Source organism: Ceratotherium simum, chromosome X, assembly GCF_057802395.1.
Source record: "Ceratotherium simum simum isolate JZ-2026a chromosome X, ASM5780239v1, whole genome shotgun sequence".
NCBI classification, from domain to species: Eukaryota; Metazoa; Chordata; class Mammalia; order Perissodactyla; family Rhinocerotidae; genus Ceratotherium; species Ceratotherium simum.
This window is the reverse complement of record NC_141940.1, coordinates 74,253,931-74,278,261: the sequence shown is the minus strand read 5'-3', so window position 1 is coordinate 74,278,261 and position 24,331 is coordinate 74,253,931. Positions and strand designations below refer to the sequence as shown.

At 42.2% G+C, this 24,331-nt stretch overlaps 1 protein-coding gene across 1 annotated transcript; it reads left to right on the top strand.

Moving 5' to 3' along the window:
- Nucleotides 1–21,174, top strand: DGAT2L6 (diacylglycerol O-acyltransferase 2 like 6). Its single transcript, XM_004439922.3, is given in 8 exon segments — nt 1–85; nt 14,980–15,090; nt 15,615–15,685; nt 16,059–16,260; nt 17,673–17,789; nt 18,014–18,071; nt 20,370–20,581; nt 21,020–21,174. Coding segments are annotated over 8 exon segments (1,011 nt in total).
- Nucleotides 21,175–24,331: the final 3,157 nt, after the last annotated feature.

Here is a 24,331-nt window from a genome sequence, read left to right as displayed (position 1 = left end):
ATGGCCTTCCTCTTCTGACTGGATCTTCAGGAGACCCTCCAAACCCTCTCTGTTTTACAGTGGATCCCACTCTACATATTTTTAGGTGAGTGAACCCCAGGGTCTGAAGAGCACATGAGAACAGGCCAAAAAAGAGGCCAGGAATCTCCAGATGTGGAGGGCTCCAAGGAGATCATTTGCTTATTCCTATTCCCCTCCCACTGGGAAGGACCGTGCCTCCCCACCCAGAGAGATGGCTGCTGTTGAGTTCACTGGATTTCTCCTCTCCCAACTGAGGGGCATCAAGGCCAGGAGTGAGGCTGTGGTTGTTCTGGTTTAAAGATCACCCCAGCCTTCTCAGGACTGCCCACTCTGAACTAGCTGAAAAGAGTCATATTCAGGGACAGGGGCAGAGGTGGTGGTGGCTTGCAGAGTTGGTGTTACTAGGTAGGCATAGGGTGATTTTCCAGTATAAGACTATATTGAGAGAATTCTGGAAAATACGAGGGCTGCCTGAGTGACTCATTAGACAGAATTTTGAGAAAAGGCCAGTTGCTCAGTGGACTCAGGGCATGTAGTCATCAGTGCTGAGCAAATGGGCTGAGAGCTCCAAGCTTTTCCCAGCCAGAAACCAGGGCTTTGTGGGCAGCAATTACAGGGGCAAGCTTGGAAAGTGGATGGGGCGAGATGTCATCCTGAAGGATGGGACAGGTAGGAGGCAGCTGATTCTAATCCATGGGAGACTACATGACGCCTTAGAGCAGAGATTCTTAACCAGGGGCCTATGGACGTAGAATTCAAGAAAGGGAGGGACAACTTTGAATTTGCATGGAAAAAATTACCTCCTTATTTTCACTAACCTCAAATTGAAATGATGAATGTGGGCAACAAACCACAGAAGTGTCAGCAGTACCTGTGACTTTGTCAGTAATAGACATCACAGAGATTTGCCTTTCATATGCCAGTTGTTGCAGGCATCTCAAAATTTCATTTATGCTCATGACTAGTTCAATTTCAACTCAAAATTCCAATAGTTATTGGAACTGCTGTTAGATCTGGTTATTTAAGGCATAAATCAAGAAGCCCATGTTACTATATCACATTTTTTGTAATGTTTTCATAACTGTGTTTTAATATGATGAGTTTCCTTTGTAAGTCTATTTTATTTCATGCATTTAAAAATATTATTCGGGACCTGAAACTGTGAAAGTTCTAGAAGAAAACATAGGCAGTACGCTCTTCGACATCAGTCTTAGCAACATCTTTTCAAACACCACATCTGACCGGGCAAGAGAAACAATAGAAAAAATAAACAAATGGGACTACATCAAACTAAAAAGCTTCTGCACAGCAAAGGAAACCATCAACAAAACGAAAAGACAACCTAACAATTGGGAGAAGATATTTGCAAACCATACATCTGATAAGGGCTTAATCTCCAAAATATATAAAGAACTCATGCATCTCAACAACAAAAAAACTACCAACCCAATTAAAAAATGGGCAAAAGACCTGAACAGACATTTCTCCAAAGAAGATATACAGATGGCCAACAGACACATGAAAAGATGTTCAAAATCACTATCAGGGAAATGCAAATCAAAACTACAATGAGATATCACCTCACGCCCGTCAGAATGGCTATAATTAACAAGACAGGAAACAACATGTGTTGGAGAGGTTGTGGAGAGAAGGGAACTCTCATACACTGGTGGTGGGAGTGCAAACTGGTGCAGCCACTATGGAAAACAGTATGGAGATTCCTCAAAAAATCAACGATAGAACTACCATATGATCCAGCTATTCCACTGTTGGGTATTTATCCAAAGAACTTGAAAACACCAATTTGCAAAGGTACATGCACCCCTGTGTTCATTGCAGCCTTATTCACAATAGCCAAGACTTGGAAGCAACCTAAGTGCCCATCAAGGGACGAATGGATAAAAATCTGTGGTATATATACACAATGGAATACTACTCAGCCATAAGAAACGATGAAATCCAGCCATTTGTGACAACATGGATGGACATTGAGGGCATGATGCAAAGTGAAATAAGTCAGAGGGAGAAGGTCAAATACCGTATGATTTCCTTCATTAAGTAGTAGATAATAACAACAATAAACAAACACATAGGGACAGAGATTGGATTGGTGGTTACCAGAGGGGAAGGGGAGGAGGAGGAGGGTGAAAGGGATAATTCGGTACATGTGTGTGGTGATGGGTTGTAATTAGTATTTTGGTGGTGAACACGATGTAATCTATGCAGAAATAGAAGTACAATGATGTACACCTGAAATTTTTACAATGTTATAAACCAATGTTACTGCAACAAACAAAAAATTAAAAAAATAAATAAATAAATAAATAAATTAAAAAAAAATAAAAATATTATTCGGGTCGGCCCTGTGGCTTGGTGGTTAAGTGCGTACGCTGCAATGCTGGTGGCCCGGGTTCGGATCCCGGGTGCGCATCGAGGCACCACTTCTCCGTCCATCCTGAGGCCGAGTCCCACATACAGCAACTAGAAGGATGTGCAGCTATGACATACAACTATCTACTGGGGCTTTGGGGGGAAAAAATAAAATAAATAAAATCTTAAAAAAAATAAATAAATAAATAAAAATAAAAATAAAAATATTATTCAGAGAAGGGGCCCATAGGCTCCACCAGACTTCCAATGGGGTCCATAGTTCCCAAAAGATGAAGACTTATTGAACCTTATTGAAATCAAATCATGCCGAGCTCTTAGTCCATCAGTGGCTTGACTCTAGATGCATTAAGAGAAGGAAACAATTTTTCTGTAAACTTGTTTCTAGTCTTTCATATTTTCTTTTTGTTTTCCTTTGCATTTATCTTAACTTCCTCAAAAAGACTCCTCTGACAAGTTTCAGCCTTTAGCTAGGAAAGTGAAGGGCACAGGAATGTCCTAAGAGAGTTGGCATCCTGGTGGCAGCCGCCATTTCAAGTCTGGATCCCAGAAAGAGTGGGCAAAGATGGGGCAGAGAGAGCAGGGAAAAGAGGGCAAGAGAGGTAGTGTTGTGTGAGCTAATCCTTTTAGGTGTGGGGGCTGTCCCACCACGGGAAGTCTTTGTATGGCATTTGAACACAAGCGCTCAGATAGTTCTGGCTCCTCTTGGGAGCTCTCCTCAAAAAAACGTTCTTATTTTTCTCCCAGAAAATGATTTTTTCTTAAGTATTTTTTTCTCTCTTCCTTTTCCCCTCTCAAAGGACACTATCTCTAGACAAGGATAGGATAGAGGGTGTATCCAACATTGAATATATAAGGGCCCGAGAAAGGGAGGGTTAGCCTCCTTGTAATGCCCCCCCACCCGATCCCCCACCCCCGACAGCCCCGCCAATCTCACCAGCTTTCAGCCACCCTGGAAAAGCCGAAAGATGGAGGGGGGATGTTAGGGACAAATGATCGCACCTATGTGTCTTAAGTGAAAACACTAATAATAAATGCGAATGTTTTCTTTCACCTGCATTTTTAAAAGTTTTTAAAAATTGGGATAAAATAGACATAACATAAAATCTACCATTTTAACCATTTTTAAGTGTATGGTTCTGTGGTATTAAGTACATTCACAGTGTTGTGCAACCATCGCCACCATCCATTTCCAGGCCTCTTTTCATCTTGTAAAACTGAAACTCTGCACCCATTAAACACTAACTCCCCATTTCTCCCTCCCCCAGCCCCTGGCAACCACCCTTCTACTCTCTGTCTCTGTGAATTTGACTCCTCTGGGTACTTCATATAAGTGGAATCATACACTATTTGTCCTTTCGTGACTGGCTTATTTCCCTTAGCATAATGTCTTCAAGGTTCATCTATGTCATGTCATGTGACAAGATTTCCTTCTTTTTTAAGGCCGAATAATATTCTATTGTATGTAAATACCACAATTTGTTTATTCATTCATCTGTCTACAGACACTTGGGTTGCTTCTACCTCTTGGCTACTGGGAATTATGCTGATATGAACATGGGTGTTAAATTATCTCTTTGAGACCCTGCTTTCAATTCTTTTGGATGTATACCCAGACGTGAGATTGCTGGATCATATGGTAATTCCATTCTAAAATTTTTTGAGAAACTAACATACCGTTTTTCATAGCAGCTGCACCATTTTACATTCCCACCAACAGTGCACAAGAATTCCAATTTCTCCATATCCTCTCCAATACTTCTTTATTTTCTGGGTTTTTTTTAGAGTAGCCATCCTAATGGATGTGAGATGATATCTCATTGTGGTTTTGATTTGCATTTCCCTAATGATTGATTGATGCGTTGAGCATCTTTTCATATGCTTACTGGCCATTTGTCTTGACTTCTTTTAGACTGAGTATCTTAATCATTCCATCTGTCTTCCTCTACTAGCTTAGGTATTATACATCTCGTTTCTATTTTTTTAGTGATTATGCTAGAAATTACAACGGGAATCCTGGGTCTTGGGAATTGCCAAGGTAGATTATAGCATCTAACATTGTGTGATGCCCACTGAGGTGTAAGACATTCAAATCTGTTCAACAGTTATAGAGCAAATATTAATGATAAGACCTTGACTGTCCTTGCTGAGACTGCAACACTGAGTGAAGTGCAGGCTCCTTACTATCTAGTAACAAAGATAAACCAATCATTCATTCCACCGTCGTGCACATTTCATGTGTCACTGCTGGACACATACACAAGTCACTGCAATGTAAGACCGACTGTGTTAAGTGGAAGAAAGAGCCACAATGGAGTGATATTAGGGTTTCAGAGAAAGAAAATATTACATCAAATTGAGGGCATCAGGGAAGACAAGAAAGGGAAGCAGTGTGGCATGGTGAACAGGACATGGGTTCTGGAGTTCGTCAAACTTGGATAACAATAAGCTGTGTGACTTTGGACAAGTACTGTAACCCCTCTAAGCCTCAGTATCCCCATCCTCTCAGCTTGGTCCACAGTAAATGCTCCATACAAAAAAGTATCCTTCCTTCCTCCCTCCCTCCCTTCCTTCCTTCCTTCCTTTCTTCCTTCCTCCCTTCCTCCCTTCCTCTTTCCCTTCCTTCCTTACTTTTTTCCTGATGTCCTTCTTCCTTGTCTTTCTCACCCTTTTTCCTTCATTCCTTTTGTCTTGCTCAGAGCCTCCCTCAGTGCTTCTCCTCCTTCCCAAATGATGTTAAGAATCATGGCTGATTACTGAGCATTACTGGAAGTGATGGGGGAGAAAATAGGGAAAGGGAGGAGAAAAAAGGCAGAGGGATAAGGAGGGAAGAAATGAGAAGAGAGGAATGAAAAGACAGTTTGCAGGAGATGTGGAATACAAATATCCACAACCCTGAGAATTAGCCAATGGCCCTGACAACCCCTCTCAGAGCCAGCTTCCATTTAGAGGATGGCTCTCCATCTCTTTCTTCCTTTCTGGGCTTGTATCACCATCTGCCTAAACTGTTGCAGTATCCCCTCTCCTGGCCCTCTACCTTCTACTCTCCACCCTCTCCAATCTATTCCACTGTCTGCTCCCAGGAGAGTCTTTTAAAAGCATCTTTGATTATAGCCCGTCCCTGCTCAAAAATAGTCGGTAGTTTCCCATTGCCTACTTGATGAAGTACAAATGCGTTAGCCTAGGCATTCACGGCCCTCCTCCACTCTCTAGCTCTAATCCTTTACCAGCTCATCCCCATACACTTCCCCTATATGAAGCTTGTATTCCAGGCAGTCTATTCACAGAACAAACACAAAAGGTACTCTCCCACTCCTTCACCTCAGCTCTGACTATTCCCCCCAATGGAAAGATGCCCTGACTGCTCTTCCTGAACTATCCATGGACAACTCCTCCTTTGAGATATCGCTCAAGTTATCCCTTCTCTGCAATGTTTTCCAGACAACTCGAGACTACATCACCTCTGAAAGTCCAAAGCACTTTGTAATAATAGTTGGGTAGCAGCCCTTACATCCTTTGTCACCTCTACCCAAAAAGCTCCATGAGAAGCAAGAGCCACGTCTTGTCCTTATTATATTTCTCGCAAGACCAGGCTTGACCCTAAATTGACGGTTCTTCCCGATTTCTTCTTCCTCACTAGAGGTCTTTAAGTTCATCTCTTGTTCTTTTTTTCTCTCTCCTGGACATCCTTTTTTTGTGGGCCTACCTTCTTTCTCTGGTTTCTGATACTACAAAAAATAGAACATAGTCTTGAGAGTCAGACAGACCAGGTTCACCACATACTTGCCATGTGACCTTGTGCAAGTAAAAGTCACTATTATTTTCTATGTGACCTTGAGCAAGTAAGTCATTCACTCTCCACATTTGTAGAAACAAAGCTTGGTACCTGCCTCTCAAGACCTTTCCAAAGATCAAAGAGGCAAAAAAATCCTCAAGAGATGTTCATTTTCTTTCTTTCTGTTATAGAAATTGACATTACTTGGAGCCCAACCACCCACCTCATAAGACACTGCCAATCTCGCCATTTGATCAACAGAAGAGTGACAACCACTTCTGAGACAGGCACCCTACACTCTGATTTCATTGCACCCTCAGGAAGAATAATGAGTAACGAGGGCCTAGAAAATTAGGCAAATAGAGACTTTGATACAGTCTCAGTATTCCCACAGGTCCCTTTAAGGCATCATTCACTACTCCATTTCCTTCACCCCCGACATCCAATCAACTACCAAACCCTGAAAATTCTACCTCCATAGTATCTTTCAAATTTGTTTGAGAAATAGCAGCCTGTTTCAGGTTCCCATTGCCTCTCATCTAAATCACTGCAACTCTTAGCTTATCTCCCTGCCTACAGTTTCTCCTGCTCCCACAGTTATCCCAAATTATTTCCTGATACACAGATATGATCATGCTACTCCTCTGCTTAATAACTTCACAGGCTTCTCATTCCCTTCAGCATCAGGCCTAATCTCCCAGCTTCCTTCCCAGCTTCAACTTCTACTCCATGGCCTCCCATGCTCCCTGTACTTTTGCAGCTTATGGTGTTACTCGTGGGCCTTGGACTCTTCCATCTTCAGGCCTTTGTGCAAGCTCTTCCTTGTGCATGGAAGGCCCTTCCTCCACTAATCCATCTGTCAAAGTCCTACTCTTCCTCCAAAATTCAACTTAAATCTTACCTTCTGCAAGAAGCTTTTCTAGCTTTCCCAGTAGTAAGGAATGGTCTTCTCCTTGGGTTCCCATAAAATGACATTTGAACCCTGACTATATAGTTCTAACCCTCTGGGATGTATCCATTATTTATGATATCAGTCTTCCCCACTAGACTGAGTTTCTGGAAGACAAGAACTTTATTTTCTACATGTATTAATATGATTTAACACACATAAAGTGCTTAAAATAGCTCTTGGCACATAATAAAGATTCAACAAATGCCACTACTTTTTATTCCAAAGCTTGGAGTGAAGATACATGACCTCTCTGAGCCTCAGTTTCTTCATGTGTAAAATGGGGATAATAGGGTTATCTCTTAGGGTTGTGAGAGGATTAAATGAGATAATGCACATTGAGTGCTGAACAGAGTGCTTGTTAATAACAAATGCTTGATACCTGGTATCCGTGACCATACTTACATTATTTTCATCATTCCCATATTTACTCTCTTCACCCTTCTCCTTCCAGTCCCCAACCCAGTCCCTGTGGCTTCTAGCACAGAGATTTCACATGAGGTGCGTTCAATGTTTGTTGAATTATTAAATTACCTTTTACTCCCACAGGTTCTTATATTTATAGTTCATTTAGATCCAACAGGTAATCACAAAGCCACAGAAATTCATCTTTGACAAACTAGCCATGTTCTTCGATTTCTTTTATTTTTTTTACTTTTTATTTTATTTTATTTTATTTTATTTTATTTTATTTTAATTTTATTTTTTGTGAGGAAGATCAGCCCTGAGCTAACATCCATGCTAATCCTCCTCTTTTTGCTGAGGAAGACCGGCTCTGAGCTAACATCTATTGCCAATCCTCCTCCTTTTTTTTTTTCCCCAAAGCCCCAGTAGATAGTTGTATGTCATAGTTACACATCCTTCTAGTTGCTGTATGTGGAACGCCGCCTCAGCATGGCCGGACAAGCGGTGCTCAGTGCGCGCCCGGGACCCAAACCCGGGCCGCCAGTAGCGGAGCACGTGCACTTAATGGCTAAGCCACGGGGCCGGCCCCCATGTTCTTCGATTTCTGAAGGCTTTGAGCCAACTGATTAGGATGCTGGGTTTTTGCTTTACACTGGAAATAACTGGCTGCCTATAGTCTTACACACACACGCACACTCTGGAACCTCAGAAAGTCTTTCCTTGTTTGAAACAAGAGTATTGGTGTTAGCTTCTCCCTGTTAGCTTTTACCTGCCACTTGGAGAATTTTGAAATCAAACTTCTTCCTCTGCTACTATTTATTTATTTATTTATTTTAATTTATTTTTTTAATTTTTTTTTTTGTGAGGAAGATCAGCGCTGAGCTATCATTCATGCCAATCCTCCTCTTTTTGCTGAGGAAGACCAGCCCTGTGCCAACATCTATTACCAATCCTCCTCCTTTTTTTCCTCCTTTTCTCCGCAAAGCCCCAGTAGATAGTTGTACATCCCTCTAGTTGCTGTATGTGGGACGCTGCCTCAGCATGGCCGGACAAGCAGTGCGTCGGTGCACGCCGGGATCCGAACCCTGGCCGCCAGCAGCGAAGCGTGCGCACTTAACCGCTAAGCCATGGGCCCGGCCCTGTGCTACGATTTAATGTAATAAATATTTATCACGAATCATCTCCCTGTGCTTGGCACTGTGCTAAAGGCTGCTTTCAAGAAGCTTACTGTCTAGTTGGGAGAGGGCCAGATGTGAGGTATTAACTACACAAGCAGCAAACAGGGCCAAATAGAAGCATAAGTAATGTGCTGTGGGTGTGTGGAGGAAGGAACCTTAATTCTGACCAGAGAATCAGCAAAGATATCATCAAGGAGGTATCATTTGAGCTAAGGCTTGAAGGCTAAGAGAATTTTGATAGACAGAAAGTTGAGGAGAGGGTAGTCAGAATAAGGGAACAGCATCACCAAAGGTATAGACATGTGAAATTGCATGGTGGATTGAGGGAATGAGGAGTAGACTAAGGTGGTTGGGCCCTTGTTTCCTGAACTTCAGCCATATGCATCCCACCTTCTGGTTCTTTCCACGGCTGGGTACTATTTATGCTATTATTACTTAATATTTTTTCCATATTGATTCATTTCTGTAAACTAAATTAATGTATTTTAACAGGAAGTTTTATATCACTACCATGAATTCACTTTCATTCACTACACATTAAGATAACTTTCCATCCATATACCACCTCAGATCATCTAGTGTCCCTACAGTGGTATAGAGACCACACTTTGAGAAATACTAGGCTAGAGCATAAGGGGCATGAGTGCAGGTACTGAGAGCTGAGGCTAGGAAGATGTGTGGGGCTAGTCCATGGAGGGCCTTAAATGCCAGGCTAGTAAGTTCAGACTTTATTCTGTCAGCAGCGGGAAAATATTGAAGGATTCAGAGGAGGCAAACAACATTATGATTGTACTTTAAAAAAGTATCTAGAAGTAGCATGGAAAATGGACTGGAGAGGAAGAGACCAGCAGGCAAAGAGTGACAAAAGACTGCAGTCTTGACCAGAGATCAAGTTCTGGACCATCGCAGTAGCAATGGGGACAGAGGCAGGAGGATGAATGGGAGAGATTTTTTTGGAAAGGGAGAGAGGTTAAAGATAGCTCCAAAATTTTGAAACTGTGACATTTATCCTGGGGCCTGAAATATAAATAGGAACTAGCCAGGCAAGGAGCTGAGGAAACAGTCTTCCAGACAAAAGAGACAACATGCACAGAAGCCTGGAGGCTAGAGAATGGAATGAGTTGAAGGAACTGACAGAAGAACAGCATGGTGGAATACAGAGAACAAGAGGGTAGCCAGGGACTCCAACATGGAGGGCCTTCAAAACCAAGGTTACGAGGCTGCACTTGATCCTAAGAGTCATAGGAAGCCATGTTAGTTGTTGAATTATTAAATTACCTTTTACTCCCACAAGTTCTTATATTTATAGTTAATTTGGATCCAATGAGTAATCACAAAGCCACAAAAATTCCTCTTTGACAAGCCAGCCATGTTCTTGGTTATGTGCTGCAGAGGGACAGAGTCGGATTTGCATTTAGCGTGCTGGCTGCATCATGGCTCAAAAGGAAGCAAGGAGCCTATTTAGAAGACATTGGCATTCATCTAGAAGAGAGATAATGGTGGCTTGGACCCAATGGTAGCATGGAGGTGGGGAAGAGGATAATTTGAAAGGTATTTGGAGGACGGAACTGACAGGAATTGGTAACTAACTAAAAGGAAGCAATAACTAGAGATTAGTGGTTAAGGGTACAGTCTCTGGAGTAAGATGATCTGAGTTCTCAACACTGGCTCGCCCACCGGCTAGCTGTGTGACCTCAGGTGGTTATTTAACCTCTCTGAAACTGGGTTCCTCATCCACAAAATGAGAATGATTACTGTTCTAAAGGGATCTTTACAAAGATTAAATAAAATATGCATGTAAAACAGTTTTACATGATGAGTGTACAATGAATATTGGCTATTACTATATGGGGAAAGTGAGCAAGTGAGATGAATCAGAGATGATTTGAAGAAAGGACCGACTTAGATTCATATTGACACCATCTTTAACTTAAGTTAGCAATCGTTAGTAATTTGAGGCTCTACAGGTTTAAATTTATTTCTTAAAAAAGTCAGGACCAGGGATAAAGAGGGACACTACACAATGAGAAAAGGGTCAATTCACCAGGAAGATGTAACTACCCTAAACGTGTATGCACCTAACAATAGAGCTTCAAAATATATGAAGCAAAAACTGACAGAACTGAAAAGAAAAAATAAACTAATTAACAAGTATATTTGGAGACTTCCTCAAAAAACACAAACAATCAGAACTCACCCAAGATGAAACTGATAACCTATAACTATTAATTAAATTAAATTAAATTTTAATTTTGGAAGGTTAAAAATCTTCCAAAACAAAAATATGCAGACCCAGATGGTTTCAACAGCAAATTCTACAAAGCATTTTAAAGATTCCACACAATCTTTTCCAGAAAATAGAAGAGGAAAGAACACTTGCCAACTCACTTATGAGGTCAGACCCTGATACCAAAACCAGACAAAGACAACACAAAAAAGAAAACTATAGACCAATATCCTTCATGAATATAAACGCAAAAATCCTGAACAAAATACTAGCAAATAAAATCCAAATCCAGCAATATATTACAAAGAATAATATAGCACGACCAAGTGGACTTTATCCCAGGAATGCAAGTGTAAATATTTGAAAAATCAATCAACGTAAACTACCATACTAACTACCTAAGGAAGAAAAAACACATGATCATATCAATTACTGTAGAAAAAGCATTTGATAAACTTCAACTTCAATCATGATAAAACCTCTCAACAGACTAGGACTAGAGGGAATCTTCCTCAACTTGATAAAGAGCATCTACAAAAAATCTGCAGCTAACATCATACCTCATGGTGAAGACTGAAAGCTCTCTCCCTAAGCTTGGGAGCAAAGCGAAGATGTCCATTCTCACCATTTGTATTCAACATCATACTAAAAGTCCTAGGAAGTGCAATAAGGCAAGAAGAAAAAAAGAAAGAACAGCATACAGATTGAAAAGTAAGAAAAAAAACTGTCCTGATTCACAGAGGACGTGATTGTGTAGAAAATCCCAAGGAATCTATTAAAAAAAAAAACCCTCCAAGAACTAACAAATGAGGTTAGCAAAGTCACAAGATACAAGATTACACATAAATATCAACTACATTTCTATATACTAGCAGAGAACAATTGAAAATAGAAATCTAAAAAGAAATACCATTTAAATACCTCCAAAAAATGAAATACTTATATAGATTTAACAAAACCTGTACAGCATCTGTACACTGGAAACTATAAAATGCTAATGAATAAAATTAAAGACCTAAATGGTTAGAGACATATTGTGTTCATGGATTGGAAGACCCAACACAGTAAATGTGTCAATTCTCCCCAAATTGATGTATAAATGTAATGCAATTAAAATAAAAATTCCAGCAGGGTATATTAGATAACAGCTTTGCATAAATATTAAATTTCCCAAATTTGATAATAGTATTGTGGGTGGAGAGTATTGTGGGTGGGAGTAGTATTGAGGAAGAGAATGTCTTTGTTTTTAGAAAATACACAATTAGATATTTAGGGGCAAAGGGTTGTGATCTCTGTAATGCACTAGTCTCAAATACAAACATATATGTATATACTTATATTTAGAGATAAATCAAATGTATAATGTTAACAATGGGTAGATCTAGGTGAAGGTTATATGGGATTTTATTAAAATATTCTTGCAAATTTTCTGTTGATCTAAGGTTATTTCAAAATAAAAAGTTTAATTTAAAAAACTCCCATCAGGAGTTTTTGTAGACATAAACAAGCTGATTCTAAAATTTATATAGAAAAACAAAGGAACTGCAATAGTTAAAACAATTTAGAAAAAGAATAAAGTTGGAGGAATCACTATCTAATTTTAAGACAGTATAAAACTACATCAATCAAGACAGTGATGTATTGGTGGAAGGATAGACACATTGATCAATGAAATAGAATAGAGAGTCTAGAAAAAGACCCACACAAATATGGCCAATCGATTTTTGACAAAGATGCAAAAGCAATTCAATGGAGGAAAGATAGTCTTTTCAACAAATGATATTGGAACAATTAGATATCCATATGTAGTAAGTGAACCTTGACCAAAACCTCACATCTTGTTAAAAAATTAACTCAAGGGGCTGGCCTGGTGGCGTAGCCGTTAAGTGGGCATGCTCCCTTTGGCGGCCCAGGGTTTGCCAGTTCGGACCCGGGCACAGACCTACGCATTGCTTGTCAAGCCATGCTGTGGCAACGTTCCAGAAAAAACAGAGATGGAATACTACTCAGCCATAAGAAACGACGAAATCCAGCCATTTGTGACAACATGGATGGACATTGAGGGTATAATGCGAAGTGAAATAAGTCAGAGGGAGAAGGTCAAATACCGTATGATTTCCTTCATTAAGTAGTAGATAATAACAACAATAAACAAACACATAGGGACAGAGATTGGATTGGTGGTTACCAGAGGGGAAGAGGGGAGGGAGGAGGGTGAAAGGGATAATTCGGTACATGTGTGTGGTGATGGGTTGTAATTAGTATTTTGGTGGTGAACGTGATGTAGTCCATGCAGAAATAGAAGTACAATGATGTACACCTGAAATTTTTACAATGTTATAAACCAATGTTACTGCAATAAACAAAAAATTAAAAAAAAAAAAAAAAAAAACAGAGAAAGATGGGCATGGATGTTAGCCCAGGGCCAATCTTCCTCAGCAAAAAGAGGAGGATTGGCATCACATGTTAGCTCAGGGCTGATCTTCCTCACAAAATAAAGAAAGAAAGAAAGAAATCCCACTTCTGTCACCATGAGTGACACTGATGACATTCAAACAGGCTGGGTCTGGTGGGCTTGCTCTTAAAGGACACTTAGGGTCTCCTGAGGTGCCACACTTGCAATTCAAATAGATTCCACTAGAGAGGTGGTGTTTATGGAGGTATGGCTCTTAGACTACCTTTAGGACTGGTAGATAACTGAAAGAGATCAGATGTAAGGCACACAATCAATCCATTTATGCTTTTAAAATAACATCACATTGAAATAACATAAATGCTGACTAAACACTAATCATCTAAGTTTACTATTGTTGAAAAGAGAAAACATTTATTTAACTTTCAATCAGTCTACAGATATTTTTTAAACACCTACTGTGTGCACAGCACTGTTCCAAATACTGGGGATAAAAACGAAATGTATTTGAAGCAAGATATAAGAGAAATGATATGCTTAGACTATTTTTAATTAATAATGACTTTAATTTTATCTGAGTTTTCTTCTGAAGCTTACTGGGCAAATTCCCTCTAATCTTTTATGAGGGTCAGAAGTAGCAGGACTTTTATCCATGGCAGGCTTCCCATAACATTCCTCCCACAACTATTTCCTATTTAATTAGCGTGCTTACAACAACCATCTCAGCCAGCTCTTGTAAGGAGAATTCAGCCTATCACTAAGGTTTCTTCTACTTTATAACATGACTTTTAAAAGAAATGCCCATTCTGTCTTCCTCCTGTAATTTTCATCTATGTCCAAAATGCGAGCAACAAACCTGCTGGTAGGTAACTTTTGAGTTTCTTTCCCTCCTCTGAAACTTTTGTCTACCATGATGTGGTTACCTGGTCAAAGAAGTCATTCCCTTAGCTGGGTTTTCTTTTACTCACAATATGTGTACTTAGCCCCTCTTTCTCACGAATACAGATTTAAAAATGATATTCAATTCCCACAGCTGTAAGATATCATGTTTGCATTTCACAGCTTGCCGTGGCCCTTTGTTAACAGAAGTAATTTTTTTCCCTTCTGAACTTTTGGGACATTTCGAATAGTATGAAAGAGAACACAATAAAGCAGTTTCTAATATGTGCTTTCCTCTCAGCATCAAACATCCTGTACACTGCAGACAGCCCCTCTTTGCTGGAATGTGCTGACTTAGCAGTTCCACAGAGGAAGGAGGGTCAAGCTTTTAGAAAGGATTTCCTGAGGTCCCAGAACAGGGATGTCAGCCACCGGCCCAAGGTGCTGTTCTTTCCACTTGCCAAGTAGTGCTTTCCTTTGACCCTGGCTGAGGGCCTGCTCTGAGAACGTTATGGTTCTGCTGTTCCCTCAGTTAAGATCTCAGCCATCAAGGGGACCCAGATCCAGGGACTCAGAGGTCAGCCTGGACCACAGCAGAACTAGGTGGGGGGTCGAGGGAGAAGGAGAGAATGGTCTCACACCAGCCTTGACCTGCTCCTTCAGTATAGAGCAGAGATCGGGGTTATGAGAGGTGTATTAAACTTGAAGGGAACTGAAGGGCATGAACCCTTTATGTCCCCTCAGGAGCTATTCCTGTTGTCCTTATACCCTACTTTCTGGTGTTCACTAAGTTCTGGACCTTGTCTGTGCTCGCCTTAGCCTGGCTTGCCTATGATTAGAACACCCACAATCAAGGTAAGAGACAGGTGAAGAGTGGTGGTCACTGTCTGTGCCAAGGATGGAACCACAGGGAGAGGGGGATGGAGGGAAAGAATAGGAGAGGCAGAGGGAGAAGGGGTGGGGAGAGGAAAGAAGGGGAAAGGGAAAGGAAAGGGGGGAGGTGGAGAGAGAGAGAGAAGCAAACGGCGGTAGAGGGAAGGGGAAGGAGAGAGGAGAGCAAAGCTCAGTAGGGAACAGAGTTCTCTGCCAGCCTGGCCAGGAAGAATTAAGAGGTTGAGATTTCTGGGCAGGTGCCTCCAGCCTCACACTGTTTCCCTATCACCTTTCTGGCTGGCTCCAGAGGAGCAGGGGCTTCCTATGTCTCCTTGAGAGTTGGATTCAAGGCTAGTATCTACAGCTCTGTGCCTTAGAAATATGGAAGTGTGAAAAGGAGGCCTCTCCTGTGACCTGAGGACTGTAGGAAGAACCCTCCACCCCTGGGAGAAGTAGAGGGATTGGCAATATCTCACCTGCTCTTCCCTTCCCTTCTGTACCCATAGGTGGTAGGCGTTCACCTTGGGTACGAAACTGGACCCTCTGGAAGTATTTCTGAAATTACTTCCCAATAAAAGTGACTACTCTTCCTCTGGATACCCTCAGTCCCTGTTGCTCAGACTCTCGCTCTCCACTCAGCTCCATGTTTTCAAAGGCTTTGGTGGCCAGCAGTGAAGGTCAAGGCCCAGAGGCATAATATAGAGTAGGGGCCCAAGATGGATGGGCAGGTGGGAAGATGGATAGATAGCAGCCTTGACTTATAGTGGCACATCCAAGTGAGCCTCTCTGAGTATCATAACCCCTGGCAATCCTGTGACAATGATGACATCCCAATGAACAGGGATTTAGGGCTCCCCAAGGGAAACACAGGCTACTTGCTGGGATGTGAGCCCACATGTCCTCTCTTCCTTCTTCCTATCTACTGCTCTGACACAATCTCCCTCTAACAGCTGGTGAAGACTCATGACCTCTCTCCCAAACACAACTATATCATTGCCAACCACCCCCATGGCATTATTTCTTGCAGTGTCTTCATCAACTTTGCCACTGAGGCCACTGGCTTTGCTCGGATTTTCCCAGGCATCACTTCTGTAGGGACCTTGGAAGGGGTCTTCTGGATCCCAATTGTGCGACAATATGTGATGTCAATGGGTGAGTATAAGAAGTCATTCCATCCTCTGACTTACCTCAGAGCTCCAACCCCAATAAGCCCTGACAGTCAGTCCAATTCTCACTCCCTGCTGGAAGAGGACTTAGTAGAAAATGAGTCCAGAACACACTGGGACAGTAACAGGAGTATGTCTCCAAGTGTCAGGTTCCATCCAAGATCTGGAAGGCAGGGTTTGGTTAGGCAACAGGATAAGTTACGGGCATTCATAGGAGTTGCCAGGAATCCTTTCAGAGGAGGAAGCAGAAGGCTGGAGTTCAGGATCAGAGCCAAAGTGGAAAGCAGAAGGCAAAAGCCAAATATCAAACCCAAATGTGGAGAAAATCAGGCATGAACAGGGCAGCTCGGATAAACTTTGCCAGACTCTTTCTGGGATGTCAGTTGGCTTATTTTGGCCAGACATTTATATAGCAGCTCTCATCCCAGGGCATCTTAAAGACATTTTAAAGTCTCTCATACTAGCTGGTACCCTCCTGGCCCATGACCTTCAACTCCTGGGAACCCCTTCAAACTTGCACAAGACATCAAAGAATAAAGGATAGGTATCCATCAGAATCCAGGACAACTTCCCCATGCCAGGGTGCTGTGACAAATGTCCTTCTCACTGGATAAATATCCATCCTTCTGAACACCAGAAAACAACTGAAGCCAAACATTAAAAGGTAAGATACATCTATCTGGAGGGGCCAGGTGGGACCACTAGAGTCCCAGAGGATGGTTCTGCTCTCCTCTGAGGTTGGCATGAACCTGGAGAAGCAGTCTCTTTCAATGACTGAGGTCTGGTAGCAATTTCTGTCATCCTAGGAGAGAATAGAAGGTAAGCACAGGGCAAAGATGGGAAGCAGAATTGAGGAAAGACTCTGAGTGCTGTTGAGCAACAGGGTGTCATCCTCATTCCATGGTTCTTCTACATTTCAATTTGGCTTAGGAGTTTCCTGGGTCTGCCTACTCTCCAGAAACCCCAGCCAATGGCTCCCCTTTGGCAGGTTGCTCTAGGGAGGAAGCAGGTTGGTGGTGTCTAGTCCTGATCACCCCAGGTGGGGGAGAACTCTGCAGAGTCTCCAATGCTGTCAGCCTGGGGAGACTGGAAGACAGCTGTGGTTCATGAGTAGAGAGGGAAGGGATGGGCTTAAATGCTATGGGGCTAAGAAGAAGTAGGCAGAGAAACTCAATGTAGCCCCAACTGTAATAGCACAGACCCCCAAGGCAAGCAGCTGACCCTAAGGATCAACCTCAGGATAGGGCTAAACCAGGATGTGGAGGTCAAAGACAGAACAGTGGAAACAACAATAGTCAGGAAACAGAACTGTGTCCAGCAAGGAAGAGCCCAAAAGAACCCCTTACTCCATCCTCAGATACCAAGTTTGTTATGGCACTTGACTCTTTTGTTTCACAGGTGTGTGCCCAGTGAGTGAGTCAGCCTTGAAGTATTTGCTGACTCAGAAAGGCTCTGGAAATGCCGTGGGTATTGTGGTGGGTGGAGCTGCTGAAGCCCTCTTGTGCAGGCCAGGCGTCTCTACCATCATCCTTTTTTTTTTTTAATTTTATTTATTTATTATTCCCCCAAAGCCCCAGTAGATAGTTGTATGTCATAGTTGCACATCCTTCTAGTTGCTGTATGTGGGACGCAGCCTCAGCATGGCCGGAGAAGCGGTGCGTCGGTGCGCACCCGGGATCTGAACCCGGGCCGCCATCAGCAGAGCGCGCGCACTTAACCACTAAGCCACGGGGCCGGCCCATCTACCATCATCCTTAAACAGTGTAAAGGTTTTGTGAATTTGGCACGGCAGACAGGGTGGGTCCCTAGTTCCTGGTGCCCTATTGTCAGGGTACCATAGGTCCTCTGTAGCACCTCTCCAGAATGGTGTCCTCCCTTGGAAACCTATTAGAGGGGGCTCTCTTTTCACTCTGTTTGCTTCTCTCTACACCCTCACATTATGCCTTAAGGGTGTTTGGGCCTCTAGACACATTTCGATGTGCACTTTTTCTTACTTGAAGTTGAAGAAAGAACAGCAGAAGAAGACTTTCACCTTCTGCCCATTACCTAGTAGACTAGGGGTCTGGGGAAGTGGGGGGCTTCACTTTATATCAATCCATTAACTGAGAGGCCCAGAGAACATACCCAGGGCAAGGAAAGTACTGGGCTTGATGTTGTGAGGATTGCAAAGATGAATAAGACATAGTTACTGCCCCCAAAGAGCATATAATCTGGTCTGAGAAATAGAATGCATTAATTCAGCAGTTATTGAACAGTTATGGCCTACTGTGTGTCAGGCATAGTACTAGGCATTGAGGATACAAAAATAAATAAGACCTGGTCCTTGCCTTTAAGGAACTCACAGTCCAATGAGGAAGACAGACATATGCACATATAATTACAAAATCTATCCAGATGTCAACCATTTACCATCTCATCTACCACCGTCTGGTTTAAACTACCATCACCTCTCCCCTGGGTTATTACAGTAGTCTCCTAACTGCTCTTCCTGCCTCTATCCTGCCTCCCCCACATCCAAGAGTCTATTCTTATCTGTAGCCACGATGATCCTATTAAACCTGAGTCAGATCATGTCACTACACCAAATGCTCCAATGGCTCCCATTTCACTCCGAGGGAAAGCCGAAGTCTTTACAAGGGCCTGAAAGACCCTAAAGAATCTGGTCCTTAGCCACCTCTCTGACCTCATCACCCACTGCCCTCCCCCTTGCTCACTCCATTAGAGCTACACTGGCCCCCTTGCTGTCCCTCAAGCAAGCCACACACTCCTGCCTTAGGGCCTTTGCTCTAGCTGTCCTCTCTGCCTGAAACACTATTCCTCCAAATAACTGCTTGGCTCATTCCTTTACCTCCTCCAGGTCTTTGCTCAAATGTCTCTTCTCAACAAAGTCTATCCTGACCATCCTGCTCTATTTTTTTCCCATTGCACATATCATCTTCTTATATATCATCAATTTTATTTGTTTATGTATCTGGTTTTTCCTTTGTTATTATTGTTTATTGTCTGTCTTCCCTCAATAAAAGGTAAGCTCCATGAAGATAGAGATTTTTTTCTTAATCCATTGTGTTCACTGATATATTCCCAGGGCTTAAAACAGTGCTGGCACATAGAAAGAACTCAGTAAATATTAGTTGAGTGAATGACATGCTATAATAGAGATATGTACAAACTGCTATGAGAGCACCAGTTGATGGAAAGACTTTCACCCAAAGTAGAGGTTTCATAGGTGGGCAACATCTGAATTGTAAATTGAAATATTAGTAGAAGCTGCCAGTCAGACCAAAAGGGAGAAAGAGCTCAGGGGTCCTACAACATATCAGGCACTATGCCAGGTCCTAGAGATTCAAAGATGAATGACACTGTTCCCACCTTTGATCTGCTTGACAGACAACCAGGGAATCATCCAGGTAAGGGAATGACTGTAATACAGAGTTAGGATAGTGTTAGTGTAGGAGAAAGATAAGCACTAGATGAAGGGTATCTAAACCACATTGTGGGAGAGGGAATTGGAGGTGATCAAAGAAAGTTTCTTCAAGGGGATGAAACTGGAGTTGAGTATTGAAGGGCAAAATAGAATTAGCCACGTGAAGACAGAGGGAAGGCATTTCCAGCAGAGGGAGCCGAGTGTACAAAGACCCATAGACAAGAGAGAACTTGACACAATTAGTATAGCTAAGCGGATTGCAAGGAAGGGGTGAGGAGAGGGGAAACTAGCCAGGTAGGCAGGACTAGAGCACAAAGGCCGTGCTAAGCAGTGTGGTACAAAGTGAGGAACTCTGGAAGAATTTTAAAGAGAGGAGTGATGTGTCCAGATATGCAGTTTACGAAGATCACTCTGGATGTTGGGTGCAATGAAGGCAGTTAGATTGCCTGAGATTAGCTTCTTCGCATCACAGGACAAGGTGCAGCAGCTTCCTGCAAAGGATTCAGTTGGGAGGGTGGGGCATGGCAAAAATGAAACACAAGGCTGGAGATGTTTGGGTTCTTGGGTTCTTGACCTATAATGGGGATATTGTAGAGGTTTCCCACCTTGGAGAGGGTTTCACTGAGGGGAGCTTCCTGGGAGAACTCACACTTCCACCTCTCTCTTTACAGAGCATACCTTGTCCCTTCCTATTCCTTTGGAGAGAACGAGGTTTACAATCAAGAGACCTTCCCTGAGGGCACGTGGATAAGGTTCTTCCAAAAAACTATCCAGGACACATCTGAAAAAGTCCTGCGACTAAGTTTCTGTACCTTCCATGGCCGGGGACTCACTCGAGGATCCTGGGGTTTTCTGCCTTTCAATCGGCCCATTACCACTGTTGGTGAGATTTCCAGTATCTCTGGACCACCCTGGTCCTCGATTCCCCCCACCCAGGTCACCCATCAAGTCCCAGGGGACCTGACACACAGCTGGGATGGGCAATGGGAATTCCAGTGGGTGTGATTGAGGGCAGGGTAGGGAGGACAACTAAGATAAGAGTTGTGGCCATTCACGAGTGGGACAGAGTTCAGCAACTGCTATGAGAGCATCATTATTCACATACATTCTTTCAACACTCTCCTGAGCTTGCTCTCATTCTCTAGAGCATGCATGAGATTAGGTATTTGGAGAATATGGGACAGGGTGGGGTTGGAGCAGAGAGAAAGAACAAAGCAAGGGGAGGGGACCCAGATACTAAGTTTCAGTGTGTAGCTCCCTCTGAGGGATGGGAAATTTGAGTTGGGGGGCTCTAAAGCTTGTCTCTTCTCCTTCCCCATAGTTGGGGAGCCCCTGCCAATCCCCAGGATTAAGAAGCCAAGCAAGAAGACAGTGGACAAGTACCATGCACTCTACATCAGTGCCTTGTGCAAGCTGTTTGACCAGCACAAAGTTCAGTACGGTCTCTCTGAGACCCAGGAACTGACAACCATATAACAGGAGCTGGATTCCCCCATTGCCAAACCCCCAAAGCATTGAGGGATCCAAGTAGGACCATATGGAAGGAAGAATCTGAGGAGAGGGGAAGATCTCAGGGATGAGAGAGGAGGCCAACCAAACCAAAAAGTACCTAATGAATCAGGTTTGGGGGAAGGAACGAGAGGGACAAGAGAAGACTGGGCAACAACTCAGTTTAGCAAGCAGAGTCTTGTGAGTCCACAGATCTTTTTTGCCTCCTGACTCCAGCCAACTCTCTGATTAGAGGAATGAAAAGCCAAAGAACACCGTGCCTCTTCCTCCTGAGACTTATTGACACCCTCACTATTTAGGTTTAGGCTTAGAAGACTTGTTGAGAATAGGGATGGTTTGTTTCCTTCTAGACTTTTCTTACTATTTGGGGACCACCATAAGATAAAGCAGGGACCTGAACTGTGGTTTCCTGATCCAAGTAGACAGGATTCCCTCAGTTGTCACACAGTCCTACACTGGCAAAAACTTTTGCACACAGTCATGCTGTTTCTTATATAAAAATAAAGCTCCAGATATATAAAACAGAATACGACTATTTCCTAATTACTCTGTGGTTCACTACTGGGCTTCCCTCAAACTGGCCAGAAAGCTGGTCTGTGGAGAGCCGTTTTCCTCTTCTTCATTTACCCTTTATATTTCCCCTGACAGAAAAGGTGAGGGAGGGGAACCAGAACTGCAGCATAGTGTAGGAGACAGGAGCAGAACCATGAGCGCTGGCACAGGTACCCACTGAGTAGCCCATCTCTCCTGATCCCACATAACCACCATGGGTCAGAAGGAAGGGGGCCACAAGACAGTGCACCAGCTGAAAGTCTACACCTACTGTGTACCAGGGACTATGCCATCATTTTCACAACCTTTGTCTCTTCATGCTAATACCAGCCATGTGAGATTGTCATCATCTCTATTTTATAGTAGCTAAAACTCCTCATAGAGGTTAAATAACTTGTCCAAAGCCACATAGCTTTGGATAGAACTAACATTCAAACCCAGGTCTTACTAATTCCAATTCAAAGCTCTTTCTAATACACCAACCACCACACTTCCCATTCCTCATTTCCCAGAGACCTATTAATCAGCTTCACTGTCCTGAATGTGGTCCCATGGCACCCCACTTAAATTAGTTCATAAGTGTAGATAAAAATGACGGATTCTACTCAGAGTGATCCCAGATTAGGCCTCAGGGAAAACAATTTACTAATTTAAAAAACTGTTTATATCTATAGAATGGAATTGACAGTCTAGAAACAAATCCATATGCATATGGTCAGTTGATTTTTGCCAAGGGTGCCAAGAAAAGTCAATGGGGGGAAAGAATAGTCTTTTCAATGAATGATACAGGGACACTGGATATTCACATGCAAAAGGATAAAGTTGGAACCCTACCTCATACCATATACAAAAATTAACTCAAAATGGATCAAAGACCTAAAGTGAGAGCTGAAACTATAAAACTCTTAGAAGAAAACATAGGGTAAAGTTTTCTGGCCTTGGATTTGGCAATGGTTTCTTAGATATGACACCAAAAGCACAAACAACAAAAACAAAATAGATAAGTTGGACTTAATTAAACACTTTCAGCTTCAAAGGACACTATCAAGAAAGTGAAAAATCAACCCAGAGAATAAGAGAAATTTTAAAATCATGTATCTGATAAGAGTCTAGTATCCAGAATATATAAAGAACTCTTATACCTCAACAACAAAAAGACAACCCAACTAAAAATGGGCAAAGGATTTGAAAGACTTTCCTCCAAAGAAGATATACAAATGAAAAGGTGCTCAAAATCATTAATCATTAGGGAAATGCAAATCAAAACCACAATGAGATACCATTTCACACCCACTAGGATGATTATAATAAAAAAGACAGACAATAATAGGTATTGGCGAGGATATGGAGAAATTGGAACCCTCAGGTATTGCTGATGGGAATGTAAAATGGTATAGCCCCTTCAGAAAACAGCTTGACAGTTCCTCAAAAAGTTAAACATATGACCCAGCAATTCTATGCCTATGTATACACCCAAAGAATTGAAAACACATGGTCACACAAAAATTTGTACATGGATGATCATAGCACAATTATGTATACAGCCATGAACTGCATAATGATGTTTCTGTCAACGATGGACCACATATATGATGGTGGTCCCGTAAGGTTAGTACCATATAGCTCAGGTGTGTAGTAGGCTATACCATCTAGGTACAAGTACATCTATGATGTTCGCACAACAAGATCATCTAACAACACATTTCTCAGAATGTACCCCCATGATTAAGCAGTGCATGACTGTAATAGCAAAAAAAGTGGAAAAAACCCAAAGGTCCACCAATTGATGGATAGATAAACAAAATGTGGTCTATCTATGCAATGGAATATTATTCAGCTATAAAAAGGAATGAAGTACTGATTCATGCTACAGCATGGATGAACCTTGCAAACATTATGGTAAGTGAAAGAAGCCAGAAACACAAGGCTATATCTTGTATGATTCCTTTTCTATGAAATGTCCAAAATAGGCAAATATAGTTTAGGGGAGGAAGACAAATCCTCTACCCTATGGGTTCTTCTGGCTGGGATACGAATTAAATTGAGATGAGACAGAATAACAGGAAAAAATCAAACAAAGCTTTATAACATGTATACGTGGGAGAGACTCAGGAAAACTGAGCAACTCACCAAAATGGCAGAGGCTCTCATCTTAAATAACATCTTCAGCTAAAGATGAAAGAGGGTATTGTGGTTAGTGGTTTGAGACTCAAAGGGGAGGATGGAAATTCACATGGAAATGGAAAAACAAATGTTCCGTAAACAGAACTTTGATAAGAATGGGCTTAGCAAGGACCCTCCTAGTCTATTGATACCCAGAGTTACCTATGATGATGGCCTGTCCTGGGGACAGGCCTTCTATCTTAAATTTCTGTTAGACGGTTAGTGGGGCAGAGGTCAAAGTTTCAGGGTCTTTTGTTCTTGAAAATAATCAAGGTAAAGAGACGTATTTTGAGATGGCCAATTCTGATCCCCCACAATAGAAATTCAGAGACAGAGAGAGACAGAAAGTAGATTAGTGGTTGTCAGGGACGGAGGGAAGAGAGAAAAGAGGAGTGACTACCAATGTGTA